Raw genomic sequence first — 12,895 nt, 5'->3', positions numbered from 1 at the left:
GCCCTGACATGTAAGGTGGATATGTGTCAGAATAAGCAGGGTCAGGTTTAAATTATGAACTGTGTTCATAGCCAAGAGTGACAGGTTAGTGCTGACTCTTCTGCTCATGGTTGGATACATAGAGAGTGGTTTTTGCTTTCAGGCAAGGATTTGATTGGGGTCCAGAATCTGCTAAAGAAACACCAAGCCTTACAGGCAGAAATTGCTGGGCATGAACCTCGCATCAAGGCAGTTACGCAGAAGGGGAACTCTATGGTGGAGGAAGGTGAGTGATTGTCACCCGTGAGGCTTTGCTCTCTGTGTCTCCCCTCCTTTAGCCAAGAGCATGGGCATTTTGGTCATAGCAGACTGGGCTGTGGGATCAAATATCATCCTCATTCTTTCCTCCCTATATGACCTTGACTAGACCTTACCCTTTCTGAGCCTGAATTTCTTATCTGTGAAATAAGGATACAGTCCCCCTCTCTCCCTCATAATAGTTGTGAGGATTAAATGAGATGAAGTAGGTGAGGAGCCCAAGGGGGCACCTATGTGTGGAAGTCCCAGTGACTGAGAACTGTGATGGGATTGTGTTTGCTGTTACTTCCTTATGATACTCTCACTGTCAGCCGGGTTGTCTTCTTCTTAGAGACTAATAAAGGTCGTGGTTTCAGGAGGTAAAAAATCAGAGTCTATTACAGTGTTGGAACCCGAGCCTCTCATAAAAATCAGAATCATGATGAGCACAGTTCACCAAAACATAATGGCAAAAGTGCCCTGAACACATAAAAGGCCTCTTTTTGTCCTCTGTGAGGTGTAAACATATGTTTTTTGCTGTCCTCCCCAGGCCATTTTGCTGCAGAGGATGTAAAGGCCAAGTTGAACGAGCTGAACCAGAAGTGGGAAGCACTGAAGGCCAAGGCCTCCCAGCGGCGGCAGGACCTGGAAGACTCTCTACAGGCCCAGCAGTACTTTGCTGACGCCAATGAGGCTGAGTCCTGGATGCGTGAGAAGGAGCCCATTGTGGGCAGCACGGACTATGGCAAGGATGAGGACTCTGCTGAGGTAATGTGGAGTTTGGGAAGTGTTGCTCTTACCAGGGTAACAAAACAGGCTTGGGGTGAGATGCAAGTTAGGAGAAGCAATGATGGATATGCAATGCAGCATCACTGTGATTCTTTTTTTACTTTTTATTGTGGACAAAAGAAGAAATCTACCTGCCACCCAACTTCAGCTATTAACATTGATGATTATTGTTTCATCTGTGGTCTTCCCTGTACCTGTGCTTACATATATGCTACCAGCATCCACACACCCAGACCAACATAGAGTCACACATGCGCTTATGTGCAATTGTTCCTAGACAACCACTTTTTTTTTTTTTTTGAGACAGAGTTTCACTTCGTCTCTGTGGGTAGAGTGCTGTGACATCATAGCTCACAGCAACCCCAAACACCTGGACTGAAGTGATTTACTTGCCTTAGCTTCCCAAGTAGCTGGGACTACAAGTGGTTGCCACAACACCCGGATGTTTTTTAGAGGCAAGGTCTCATTCTTGCTCAGACTGGTCTCGAACTTGTGAAGTCAAGCAATCCACCTGCCTCAGCCTCCCAGAGTGCTAGGATTACAGGTGTGAGCCACCATGCCTGGCTCTGGACAACCATTTCTTGACTAAAATGCTTTTTTTTTCTCTTTTCTTTTTGAGAAAGAGTCTCACTCTGCCACTGAAGCTAGAGTGCTCACTCAAACCTTAAACTCTTGGGCTTAAGTGATCCTTTCGCCTCAGCCTCCTGAGTAACTGGCACTACAGGTGCCCACCATAATGTCTAACTAGTTTTTCTATTTTTTTTTGGTTTTTGGCCGGGGCTGGGTTTGCACCTGCCACCTCCGGCATATGTGACTGGCGCCCTACTCCTTGAGCCACAGGCGCCGCCCCTAGTTTTTCTATTTTTAGTAGAGACAGAATATTGCTTTTGCTTGGACTGGTCTCAAACTCCTGAGCTCAGGCAGTCTATCCGCCTTGTCTTCCCAGAGGGCTAGGATTACAGATGTGAGGCACTACTCCTGGCCCTTGACCAAAAATTTTAAATTTTATTCATAAAGGTCTCAGTATAGTCCCTGGACCTATCACTTTTCTTGCCAATCTTCACAAAAACCAGAAGGAGTTGAATATTGATATCAACTACATACGATTCTCCCCAAAGATGGGAGACCTGGCAAACTTTGAAGATGGTGTCAGTGGGAAATGATGAAGCACCAAGTGTGGTAATGCATGGGACACAGGTGGAGCATGCTTCGACTTGTTTCTTAAAATTGGTGGAGAATTCACCAGGTGCAGTGGCTCAGGCCTGTAATCCTAGCATTTTGGGAGGCCAAGGCGGATGGATTGCTTGAGCTCATGAGTTAGAGACCAGCCTGAGCAAAAGTGAGACCCCCATCTCTACTAAAAATAGAAAAACTGAGGCAAGAGTATCGCTTGAGCCCGAGTTGGAGGTCCCTGTGAGCTATGATGCCACGGCACTCTACCCAGGGCAATCGCTTGAGACTGTCTCAAAAAAAAAAAAAAAGATTGGTAGAGAATTTGCCAGTATGTGTGCTGGTTTTTATGTCTTTTTATATATTTCAAATACCACACAAATATATAAAAGCAGGATGAAAAGATAATACTATATAAGTCATAATATTTTCCTCAAATTAGATTTTTTTTTTTTTTTTTTTAGAGACAGAGTCTCACTTTACCGCCCTCAGTAAAGTGCCATGACGTCACAGGACTCACAGCAACCTTTAGCTCTTGGGCTTAAGTGATTCTCTTGCCTCAGCCTCCTGAGCAGCTGGGACTACAGGCTCCCACCACAACTCCCGGCTATTTTTTTGTTGCAGTTTGGCTGGGGCTGGGTTTGAACCCGCCACCCTTGGTATATGGGGCCGGTGCCCTACTCACTGAGCCACAGGCGCCACCCTCAAATTAGATGTTTATTTTAAAAAAATGAGAGCGCAAGTGCCAGACGTGATCACATCATCATGTAACTACAGAACATTTTGAGGGATATTGACAGTTGGCAAGGCAGTGGGGATGGGAGGCCCTGGCCCTGTATGGGTGTTCCATGGTGGTTTTTGTTCCAGGCCCTGCTGAAAAAACATGAAGCTTTGATGTCAGACCTCAGCGCCTATGGCAGCAGCATCCAGGCTTTGCGAGAGCAAGCACAGTCATGCCGGGTAAATTTGCCTTTGCTTTCAGCAGTCATGACTGGGGGTAGTGTTGGGGGAAGAAGAAGTTGAGCGACCCAGATATGAGCAGCAGATATAAAGCTTATGGGCAGAATTCTTTTGGCTTTACTGTTAATTCTTGTGACACAAAGTTTTATAGTGAGTTTAAAATGAGATTTTCAAAAGACATCAAGGAGCTAAAGTTCTTGATAGCCTCAGTGGAGAGTGATCATAGATGTGTATTTGGTAAACATAGTACAGCTGTTGATGTTGTATGCTCAGATGACTCACATGGACATCCATTACCATATGCCTTTCCTTTGGATTTTCAGCAACAAGTGGCCCCAATGGATGATGAGACAGGGAAGGAACTTGTCTTGGCTCTCTATGACTACCAGGAGAAGAGTCCTCGAGAGGTCACCATGAAAAAAGGAGACATTCTCACCTTACTCAACAGCACCAACAAGGCAAGGCCTGGAGTATAGTAGCTCGTGTGTGTTTCACACGGGCAGTGCTGCCTTTCCTTAACTGGGTGTCTTTGGGGGGTATGTCTCCCCAATGTTAAGACTGGTTGGAATTCACAGAGGTTTTAGAGTTTCCTCATCAATCTCCCACTTAATATCCTTTTTTCCAGTACTACTTGTGATCAGGAAGGTCACAGTCTGTCTTCTTAAATATATGCAAGTAGTATAGAGAAGTCACACTCCCAAGGATAGCTTTTCACAACTGGATGTCACTAGGTGGAATTCTTCATTTGTTGAACTAGGTCTATTTTTCTTTTTTTTTGTAGAGACAGAGTCTCACTTTATGGCCCTCGGTAGAGTGCCGTGGCGTCACACAGCTCACAGCAACCTCCAACTCCTGGGCTTAAGCGATTCTCTTGCCTCAGCCTCCCGAGCAGCTGGGACTACAGGCGCCCGCCACAACGCCCGGCTATTTTTTGGTTGCAGTTTGGCCGGGGCCGGGTTTGAACCCACCACCCTTGGTATATGGGGCCAGCGCCTTACCGACTGAGCCATAGTTGCCACCCTAGGTCTATTTTTCTATAACTTGTACCTGTTGGTTCCTGTGCTGGACTATACATCTCTGCCCAGCAGATAAGTGAAATCAGTTGTAACCTCATGCCAGCAGTGTTGTCTTCTCTAATAATAATAATTATTATTATTATTATTTTTAAAAAATCTGAGTTCATCAGCCTTTTGTCTTTGGTACTTCCTGGTGACAGTAGCCTTAAAGTGAGTCTCATGATCTATCACACATTGTCTTTTTTTGTTTGTTTGTTTTGGCCGGGGCTAGGTTTGAACCCGCCACCTCCGGCATATGGGACCGGCGCCCTACTCCTTGAGCCACAGGTGCCGCTCTTTTTTTTTTTTTTTTTTTGAGACAGAGCCTTAAGCTATTGCCCTGGGCAGAGTGCTGTGACGTCACAGCTCACAGCAACCTCTAAACCCTGTGCTTAAGTGATTCTCTTGGCTTAGCTTCCTAAGTAGCTGGGACTACAGGCGCCCACCACAACGCCTGGCGATTTTTTGGCTGTAGTTGTTGTTGTTTGGCAGGCCCAGGCTGGATTCGAACCTACCAGCTCTGGTGTATGTGGCTGGCACCTTAGCTGCTTGAGCTATAGACGCCGAGCCTTTTTTTTTTTTAGATTGAGACAGAGTCTCACGTTGTTACCCTTGGTAGAGCGCCCTGGCATCACAGGTCACAGCAACCTAAAATTCTTGTACCTGTTCGTTCCCAAGTAGCTAGTGATTTTCTTGCCTCAGCCTCCCAAGTACCTAGGACTACAGGGGCCCACCACAATGCCTGGCTGTTTTTTTGTTGTATTGTCATTCTTGTTTGGTAGGCCCGGGGTGGGTTCGAACCTGCCAGCTCTGGTGTATATGGCTGGCGCCTTAGCCATTGATTGACAGGCACTGAGCCAATCGGAGATTATCTTACTGATCCTGAAAAGGAGCCTGCTTCCCATTTTGGTTAAGACTAGAGAAACATTCTCAACCATTGCCGAGAGCCTCCTTACTATAATACTTGTGTTAGAGAGCCTTAAAATAGGTAAGAGCCTCCTTAGCCCCACACCTTATTTACCCTTGTCATATAAGAGTATAAGGAAACCTGTGATTCATATTTTTCTGTGGATTCTAATTTAAGCCTAAACCAGGCCTGTGGTCTAGCTCTGGTTTATTTAAGAGTAGCATTGTCCACTAGCACTTTCTGTGGTGGAAGGAATTTTATGTCTGTGCTGCCTCAGTGTAACTGCTAGCCATGTGTGACAGTAAGCATTTGACATATGGCTAAGCAATGGAGTTTTTAATTAGATTTCATTTCAACCTACTGACAGTTCAGTGGGCCTTTGGGGCTAGCGGCAGCAGTGTTGGGCAACGCAACACTAGGAGGCTGGACTTTGTGGTAGGCGGCATTGCTATTGTACCTGGGATGCTCCCCAGGCAGGGTCAGGAAGGTACTGAATTTTCAGGAATTGCTCGAAGTGACTTTGATAGTGTCACAGTCTCTTAAATGATTACAGCCCTCTTTTGTATGTTTATGTACACATAGGCCTCTTTGGATCATCCCTCAAAGAGGAAATTTGCTTTCAGTTTTCCCTTTTCCCCCTTAGGACTGGTGGAAAGTGGAAGTGAATGATCGTCAGGGTTTTGTGCCAGCTGCATATGTGAAGAAATTGGACCCAGCCCAGTCAGCCTCCCGGGAGAACCTTCTGGAAGAGCAAGGAAGCATAGCCCTGCGGCAGGAGCAGATTGATACTCAGTAAGGGTGACATAGTTGGCCACACAGGGCCAGAGGCTTACTTTGCCACCTGGTCGGCCAAGCCTCAGGCACATCCTCAGGCTTCTGGACCCCTCTGCACTCCTTCTGCTTCACCAGGTCATGTGTAGGCCACAGACCCATGTTAGAGTCTGAAATACCTACCTGATACCATATTTTCCTTTGTTTTATTTTTTTTTACCAGTGTTCCTGAGTTTCTTTTCCTAAACAGAAATTTTATAATCATTGCCATTTTAACCTTTGCCTTTGAACTGGTTTGAGATGCCTTTTGAAATTAGATTTTCATCCTGCCGGTATACCCCTTGGAAAGGCTGCTGAGAGAGCTTCTCTTTCTATCATGGCTTTCTGTTCTGAGAATGGGGCTCGTTTTCTATAGACTAGCTGTGTCCTCTTCTCTATATTCAGGCCACCATGTTGACCTGTTCCCTCCGTTAGGGCTCTTTCTATGTAAATGTAATCAACAGCTTTGGACACTTGGAAAATATCCAGAAAATGCATTCCCACTAGAGTTTAGTAATGGAATTTTTCTGACCCCAGTGAACCTCAAAAAGATCAGAGTTATTTGTGCATTTATAGATTCTGTACTGTTAACATAGCATGAGGGGTTTGGGGTTGTGTTCTTGCCAATGGCCTGAGGCATAAATATGAGAAAAAAAAAGTGGATCAAATATGTGGCTACATTGCTTATTAGCACTGAGTAAAATCTCTCTCTAAGGGCAGTCCATTTGTTCCCTGGCTATGCTCTGTGAGGTTACCAGTCATTATTTACAGTACAGAAAAATCTGCCTTAAACATGGTAGACACGTCAGGAAAATGAAGGTGAACTAACCCTCTAATTTAAATTTTCTGCTGTTTCATTACTGTGATTTCATTCATGGCCTTGACTGCTTGAATGACCCCTTAGTCTCTCCCACTTTACACATCCACCATTCTGGCACCTGTTGGAGCTGCCGCTTTGATCGGTGGATTAATCCCACTAATTTGTGCATGCTTTTGCTGTGCCCCCTCTGTGCAGGACACGCATAACTAAGGAGGCTGGCAGTGTATCTCTGCGTATGAAACAGGTGGAAGAACTGTGAGTAGGCTGAGAGCCTTGCTGAGCACCCCATGTCCACTGCTACCCTATTCATTCTCCCTCTGCCGCTTCTCTCCAAGGCCCATGTTCATCAGAAAGATGAGGTGGTGGGAGGAACTACATGTCTGCGTGGCAGCTTTCCTGCACAGGGAGGTGGTGGCAGTGTAGCCGCGTTAGCTGGTGACTGCTTACCTCATTGGTTGCTTGAATATGCAGCTATGTATTCAGAGTGATGTTGGGTCCCTTCCTGTTGGTTGTTGTGGTGGTCCAGCTACTATTAGCAGCAAGCTGAAGGCCATTCTGTAGTTTTCCTTAGTAGGAAGAAAATTACACACCTTTCTTTAAAGTGCTCTGATTCTTGGCAGCTCATTTTTTGTTTCAGTTTGGGAAGCTTAGATTTGATGGTGATTCTAGACTTTTATTTTATTTTATTGTATTTTATTTTTTGAGACAGTTTCACTATGTCTCCCTCAGTAGAGGGCTATGACATCGCAGCTCACAGCAACCTCAAACTCAGGCTCAAGTGATCTTCTTGCCTCAGTTTTTCTTTTCTTTTTTTTTTTGAGACAGTCGCACTATGTTGCCCTGGTAGAGAACCATGGTGTCACAACTCACAGCAACCTCAAACTCTTGGGCTTAAGCGATTCTTAACAAGGACAACACAACAATGACAACCACAACAACTGGGTATTTTTTGGTTGTGGTTGTCATTGTTGTTTGGCAGGCCCAGGCTGGATTCAAACACACCAGCTCTGGTGTGTGTGGCTGGTGTCCTAGTTATTGAGCTACAGGCGTCGAGCCCAGTTTTTCTATTTTTAGTAGAGATGAGGTCTTGCTATGGCTCATTCTGGTCTCAAACTTGTGAGCTCAAGCAGTCCGCTAGCCTCAGCCTCCCAGAGTGCTAGAATTACAGGCATGAACCACTGAGCCTGCCCTGCAGTTTGTCATTTTCATGTCTCCAAAGATAGGAGACAACCTTCAATGTCTTATACATAGTTCCCCAGGGATAGAACATCCCATCAGTTTTTCTTAAGATAAACCTTCCATGTAACAAAACTATACAGATACTGTGTAAATATAGACATAAACTTCTACCTAATTTTCATTTTAAAGTTGCCAAAACTGAAAGAAAAATGTATCATTTTACAAATACCCAACTGCCCGGGCACAGTGGCTCATGCCTGTAATCCTAGCAGTCTGGGAGGCCAAGGCAGGTGGATCGCCTGAGCTCATGGGTTGGAGACCAGCCTGAGCAAGAGTGAGACCTTGTCTCTAAAAATAGCTGGGGGTTGTGGTGGGCACCTGTAGTCTCAGCTACTCGCTAGACTGAGGCAAGAGAATCACTTTGATCCCAAGAGTTTGAGGTTGCTGTGAGCTGTGACGTCACAGCACTCTACTGAGGGTGACAAAGCAAGACTCTTTCCAAAAAAAGAAAGAAAGAAATGTCCACATGATCCAGAGGTATAGACATCCTACATCAGGCTATTTTAAAGCTCAGTGTGCTTTCCCCCACCTCACTTCCCACCTGGAGGCTTCTCGGGAAATTATAAAAGAAGGGAATAAAACCCTGTGTGTACATCCTGGCCAGCAAGTTCATCTCATCTCAGCTGTAGTCGCATGAACCCTGTGTTAGTGCTAAGCGCTTGGTCTCAGCCTTTGTGGTTCTGATGGTATAAGTGCAGCACTGACCTGGGGATGGGTGTGCCTGGCTATTCTGGCTACCTTGCTGTGAAGAAGACAGTGTACACTTATTCCTGAGGTGATATAGGTACCTGGGGTCTTTGTCTTCATATGCGTGCTGGGACTTTGTCGCTAGGGCATCATCATTCCACACTCCTAGCCTTGGAGCTACATCTGGGAGCCATCTAGTGGTTTGCCCATATGTTAGCATCTGTAGGATGCTAACTGCCTTCCTTGCCTCTCTTGTCACTCTCTTGAATTACGTTAGATACCATTCTCTTCTGGAACTGGGAGAGAAGCGTAAAGGCATGTTGGAGAAGAGTTGCAAGAAGTTTATGTTGTTCCGTGAAGCAAACGAACTACAGCAGTGGATCAATGAGAAGGAAGCAGCTCTGACCAGTGAGGAGGTTGGCGCAGACCTGGAGCAGGTTGAGGTGCTACAGAAGAAGTTCGATGATTTCCAGAAGGTATGGGCAGTTGTGTAACTGAGCTGAAAATTGTTTAAAACTTGATTCTCTTGTTATTTTTGTTTTTTTTTTTTACGATTCTCTTGCCTCAGCCTCCCAAGTAGCTGAGTCTACAGGTGTCCCCCCCCCCAACACCTGACTATTTTTTGTTGCAATTGTCATTGTTATTTAGCTGGCCCAGGCCGGGTTCAAACCCGCCAGTCTTGGTGTATGTGGCCGGCACCTTACCCACTGAGCTATGCAGGCACTGCCTATTCTCTCGGTTTTTGACTGGAGACTAGTGCCAGTCAAGATTATATCATCTGCATGGCTATTTTTAAATGACTTTAATTGATATTTTTCTTGGACCAGGTTAGTTTTTAAGGAAAAATGTGCTGTTTCCTCTATGTGTTGCTTTAAGAACTTTTCTAAACCAAAAATTTAAAAAATTATTTTTGAATTGGGATAAAGCCCATGTAACAAAGTTTGCTATTCTCCCCAACCCTAGCAACCAGTAATCTGTTCTTTGACTTTGAATTCACCTATTTTGGACAATTCATATAAACAGAATCACATGTGAGTGACTTTTTTTGTTTGTTTGTTTTAAACTTGTTCTGTTGGCCAGGCTGTGTGCAGTGGCATCATAGCCCACTGCAACCTCAATCTCCTGGACTTGAGCATTTCTGTTGCCTGTTTCCTGGGTAGCTGTGACAACAGGCATGCCACCATGCCTAGCTGATTTTTTAATTTTTGCAGAGCTGGGGATCTTACTATGTGTGATCTAGGCTGGTCCCAAACTCCTGGCCTCAAACAAGCCTCCTACCTGAGCATGAGCTACCATGCCCAATCTTATGGACAATTTTATGACGTGCTTGCTCACTTAACATCAATCATGTTTTCTTTTTTTTTTTTTTTTTTTTTTGAGACAGAGTCTCACTTTATCACCCCCAGTAGAGGGCTATGGTGTCATAGCTCACAGCAACTTCAACCTCCGGCTCAAGCAATTCTCTTGCCTCAGCCTCCCACGTAGCTGGGACTCAGGCGTCCGCCATAACACCTGGCTACTTTTAGAGGAGAGGTGTCTCTGCCTCAGCTGGTCTCGAATCTGTGAGCTTAGGCAATCCACTTGCCTCAGCCTCCCAGAGCCCTAGGATTGCAAGCATGACCACGCCCAGCCTAACATCGTGTTTCCTTATAGCATGTGTCAGTATTCCATTCTTTTCTGTTACTGAATAATATTCTATTGTATTAATATACCACATATTTTCTATTCATTTCTCAGTAGAAAAGTATTCTTACAACCAATTAAACTGGAGGGAGCTAATTTCTTCTGCCAAGGCTACATATTAATTTTTCATTACTTTTTTAAAGAGATAGGGTCTTGTTCTGTTACCTGGCAATGGAACACTCATAGCTTATTTCAGCCTCGAACTTCTGGGCTCAAGTTAACCTCCTGCCTCAGCCTTCCAAGTTTTCCAAGTTGCCAGAACTACAGGCACATGCCAACACATGCACCCACCTAAATTTTTATTTTTATTTATTTATTTGTTGAGACAGAGTCTTACTATATTGCCCTCAATAGAGTGCTGTTGCATCACAGCTCACAGCAACTTCAAACTCTTGGCTTAAGCGATTCTCTTGCCTCCGCCTCCCAAGTAGCTGGGACTACAGGCATCTACCACAATGCCTGGCTATTTATTTTGTTGCAGTTGTCATTGTTTAGCAGGCCCAGGCCAGGTTGGAACCCACCAGCCTTGTTGTATATGGCCGGTGAGCCTCGGGCATCACCCACACCTAACTTTTTAATTTTAATTTTTTTTAGAGACAGAGTCTTGCTGTGTTGTCCAGGCTAGTCCTGAACTGCTGGCCTCTAGCAGTCCTATCTCTGCCTCCTAAGTAGCAAGGTCTATCAGTGTAGGCCATCCTGCACAGCATCTTTTAAATTTTTTTGTAGAGATAGTCTTTTATATTGCCCAGGCTTGTCTCAAATTCCGCATCTCAAGTGATCTTCCTACGTTAGCCTGCCAGAGTGCTCTACCAAGGGTGGGCAACATAGTGAGACTCTGTCTCAAAAAATAAATAAACAAAAATAAAATCTTGTTTTCTCTCCCCCCAAAAGAAGTTTGATGATATTGAATGGATCTTTATAGGGTTAAGCCATAGTTCGTGACTATCTGTTGTCCTCCTCTCTTTATTTGCCATTGTGGGTTTTAGTTATTACTCCTTTTACTTTAAAGGATCTGAAGGCCAACGAGTCACGGCTGAAGGACATTAACAAGGTGGCTGAAGACTTAGAGTCGGAAGGTCTAATGGCAGAGGAGGTACAGGCCGTGCAACAACAGGTAGGTATATCCATCTTGGAGTAAGGCTTTATTGCCATAAGGAAGCAGTTTGGTTCCTTCCAGTCCTTTAGACCCCTATAGGCTGCCTTTCAATGTGGAAAATTGTGACTTGGTTGTAGGACAGGTCCTTGTAGTAGTGTCCCCCCACCTTTTGCAGTGGAGGGCTCCTTTCTTTTTTTTTTTTTTTTTTTGTAGAGACAGAGTTTCACTTTATGGCCCTCGGTAGAGTGCCGTGGCATCACACAGCTCACAGCAACCTCCAACTCCTGGGCTTAGGCGATTCTCCTGCCTCAGCCTCCCGAGCAGCTGGGACTACAGGCGCCCACCACAACGCCCGGCTATTTTTTTGTTGCAGTTTGGCCGGGGCTGGGTTTGAACCCGCCACCCTCCATATATGGGGCCGGCGCCCTGCTCACTGAGCCATAGGCGCCGCCCGGAGGGCTCCTTTCTTCTGTCTCTCTCTTTTTTTTTTTTCCCCAGTTTTTGACTGGGGCTGGGTTTAAACCTGCCACTTCCCATATATGCGGCTAGCCCCCTACTCCCTCCTTGAGCCACAGGCACCAACCATTCCTTTCTTCTCCATAAGCCAATTAAAGGTCATGAAAGTTGTTTAGTGCTTATGGAGTCATTAACTAATGGTAATTTCATGAGTTCCTTAATTTTTTTTTTTTTTTTTTTTTGAGACGGAGTCTTAGTCTGTGGCCCTCAGTAGAGTGCTGTGGCGTCGCAGCGCATAGCAACCTCCAGCTCTTGGGCTTAGGCGATTTTCTTGCCTCAGCCTCCTGAGTAGCTGGGACTACAGGCACCCGCCACAATGCCCAGCTATTTTTTTGTTGCAGTTTGGTCGGGGCTGGGTTCGAACCTACCACCCATGGTATATGGGGCTGACGCCCCACTCACTGAGCCACTGGCACTGCCTGAGTTCCTTAAATGTAAAAAGGTTTTACATATAAATTCTTGACTCTAGGAAGTTCTGCTGGAAAATTGTGCTAACATACCTCGCTTCCCTTTCATAATTCTCTCCTGTGTCTACAGGCTTGACAGCAATGAGTATTACTGAGAGATATGCATTTCCTCTAATAATAAAACTGATTTCTTTCTCTTCTCCTAGGAGGTATATGGCATGATGCCCAAGGTAAGTCTAGATGCTCTATGTGGAACTTGAACATGAGAAAGATTAGATCTTGGGAAGAATATAAAGTTAACTTTTCTTCATAAGGATTTCTATTCCTGAACCTCACAGATGTCTTCTGTCTATAAAAATCTGTGCAGAATACCAGAAATTGATTTCTATTTGCCATTTTCCAAAAGATAAAAAAAGTTGGTGGATTTTGGGGTAGGATGTGGAGATTGCTTGTTTTTTAAGAGGTAATGTCTTGCTATGC

General features: G+C 45.0%; 1 protein-coding gene across 3 annotated transcripts in view; it reads left to right on the top strand.

Annotated features, from left to right (window-relative positions):
* The window catches only part of SPTAN1 (spectrin alpha, non-erythrocytic 1), a 96,386-nt gene that overhangs the window by 41,218 nt on the left and 42,273 nt on the right, over positions 1-12,895 (top strand). For 2 of the 3 annotated variants that reach the window (XM_053560675.1, XM_053560694.1), the window contains exons 18-26: positions 143-265; positions 827-1,044; positions 3,103-3,195; positions 3,519-3,653; positions 5,801-5,949; positions 6,983-7,042; positions 8,991-9,189; positions 11,406-11,510; positions 12,622-12,645. In XM_053560675.1, the coding sequence (XP_053416650.1) occupies positions 143-265; positions 827-1,044; positions 3,103-3,195; positions 3,519-3,653; positions 5,801-5,949; positions 6,983-7,042; positions 8,991-9,189; positions 11,406-11,510; positions 12,622-12,645 (1,106 nt within the window). The remainder of the gene's footprint in view (positions 1-142; positions 266-826; positions 1,045-3,102; positions 3,196-3,518; positions 3,654-5,800; positions 5,950-6,982; positions 7,043-8,990; positions 9,190-11,405; positions 11,511-12,621; positions 12,646-12,895) is intronic. The other variant, XM_053560684.1, reaches the window with a different exon arrangement.

Source organism: Nycticebus coucang, chromosome 2, assembly GCF_027406575.1.
Source record: "Nycticebus coucang isolate mNycCou1 chromosome 2, mNycCou1.pri, whole genome shotgun sequence".
Taxonomy (NCBI): Eukaryota; Metazoa; Chordata; class Mammalia; order Primates; family Lorisidae; genus Nycticebus; species Nycticebus coucang.
The sequence above is the reverse complement of the archived record's forward strand: the minus strand, read 5'-3'. Positions and strand labels throughout refer to the sequence as shown.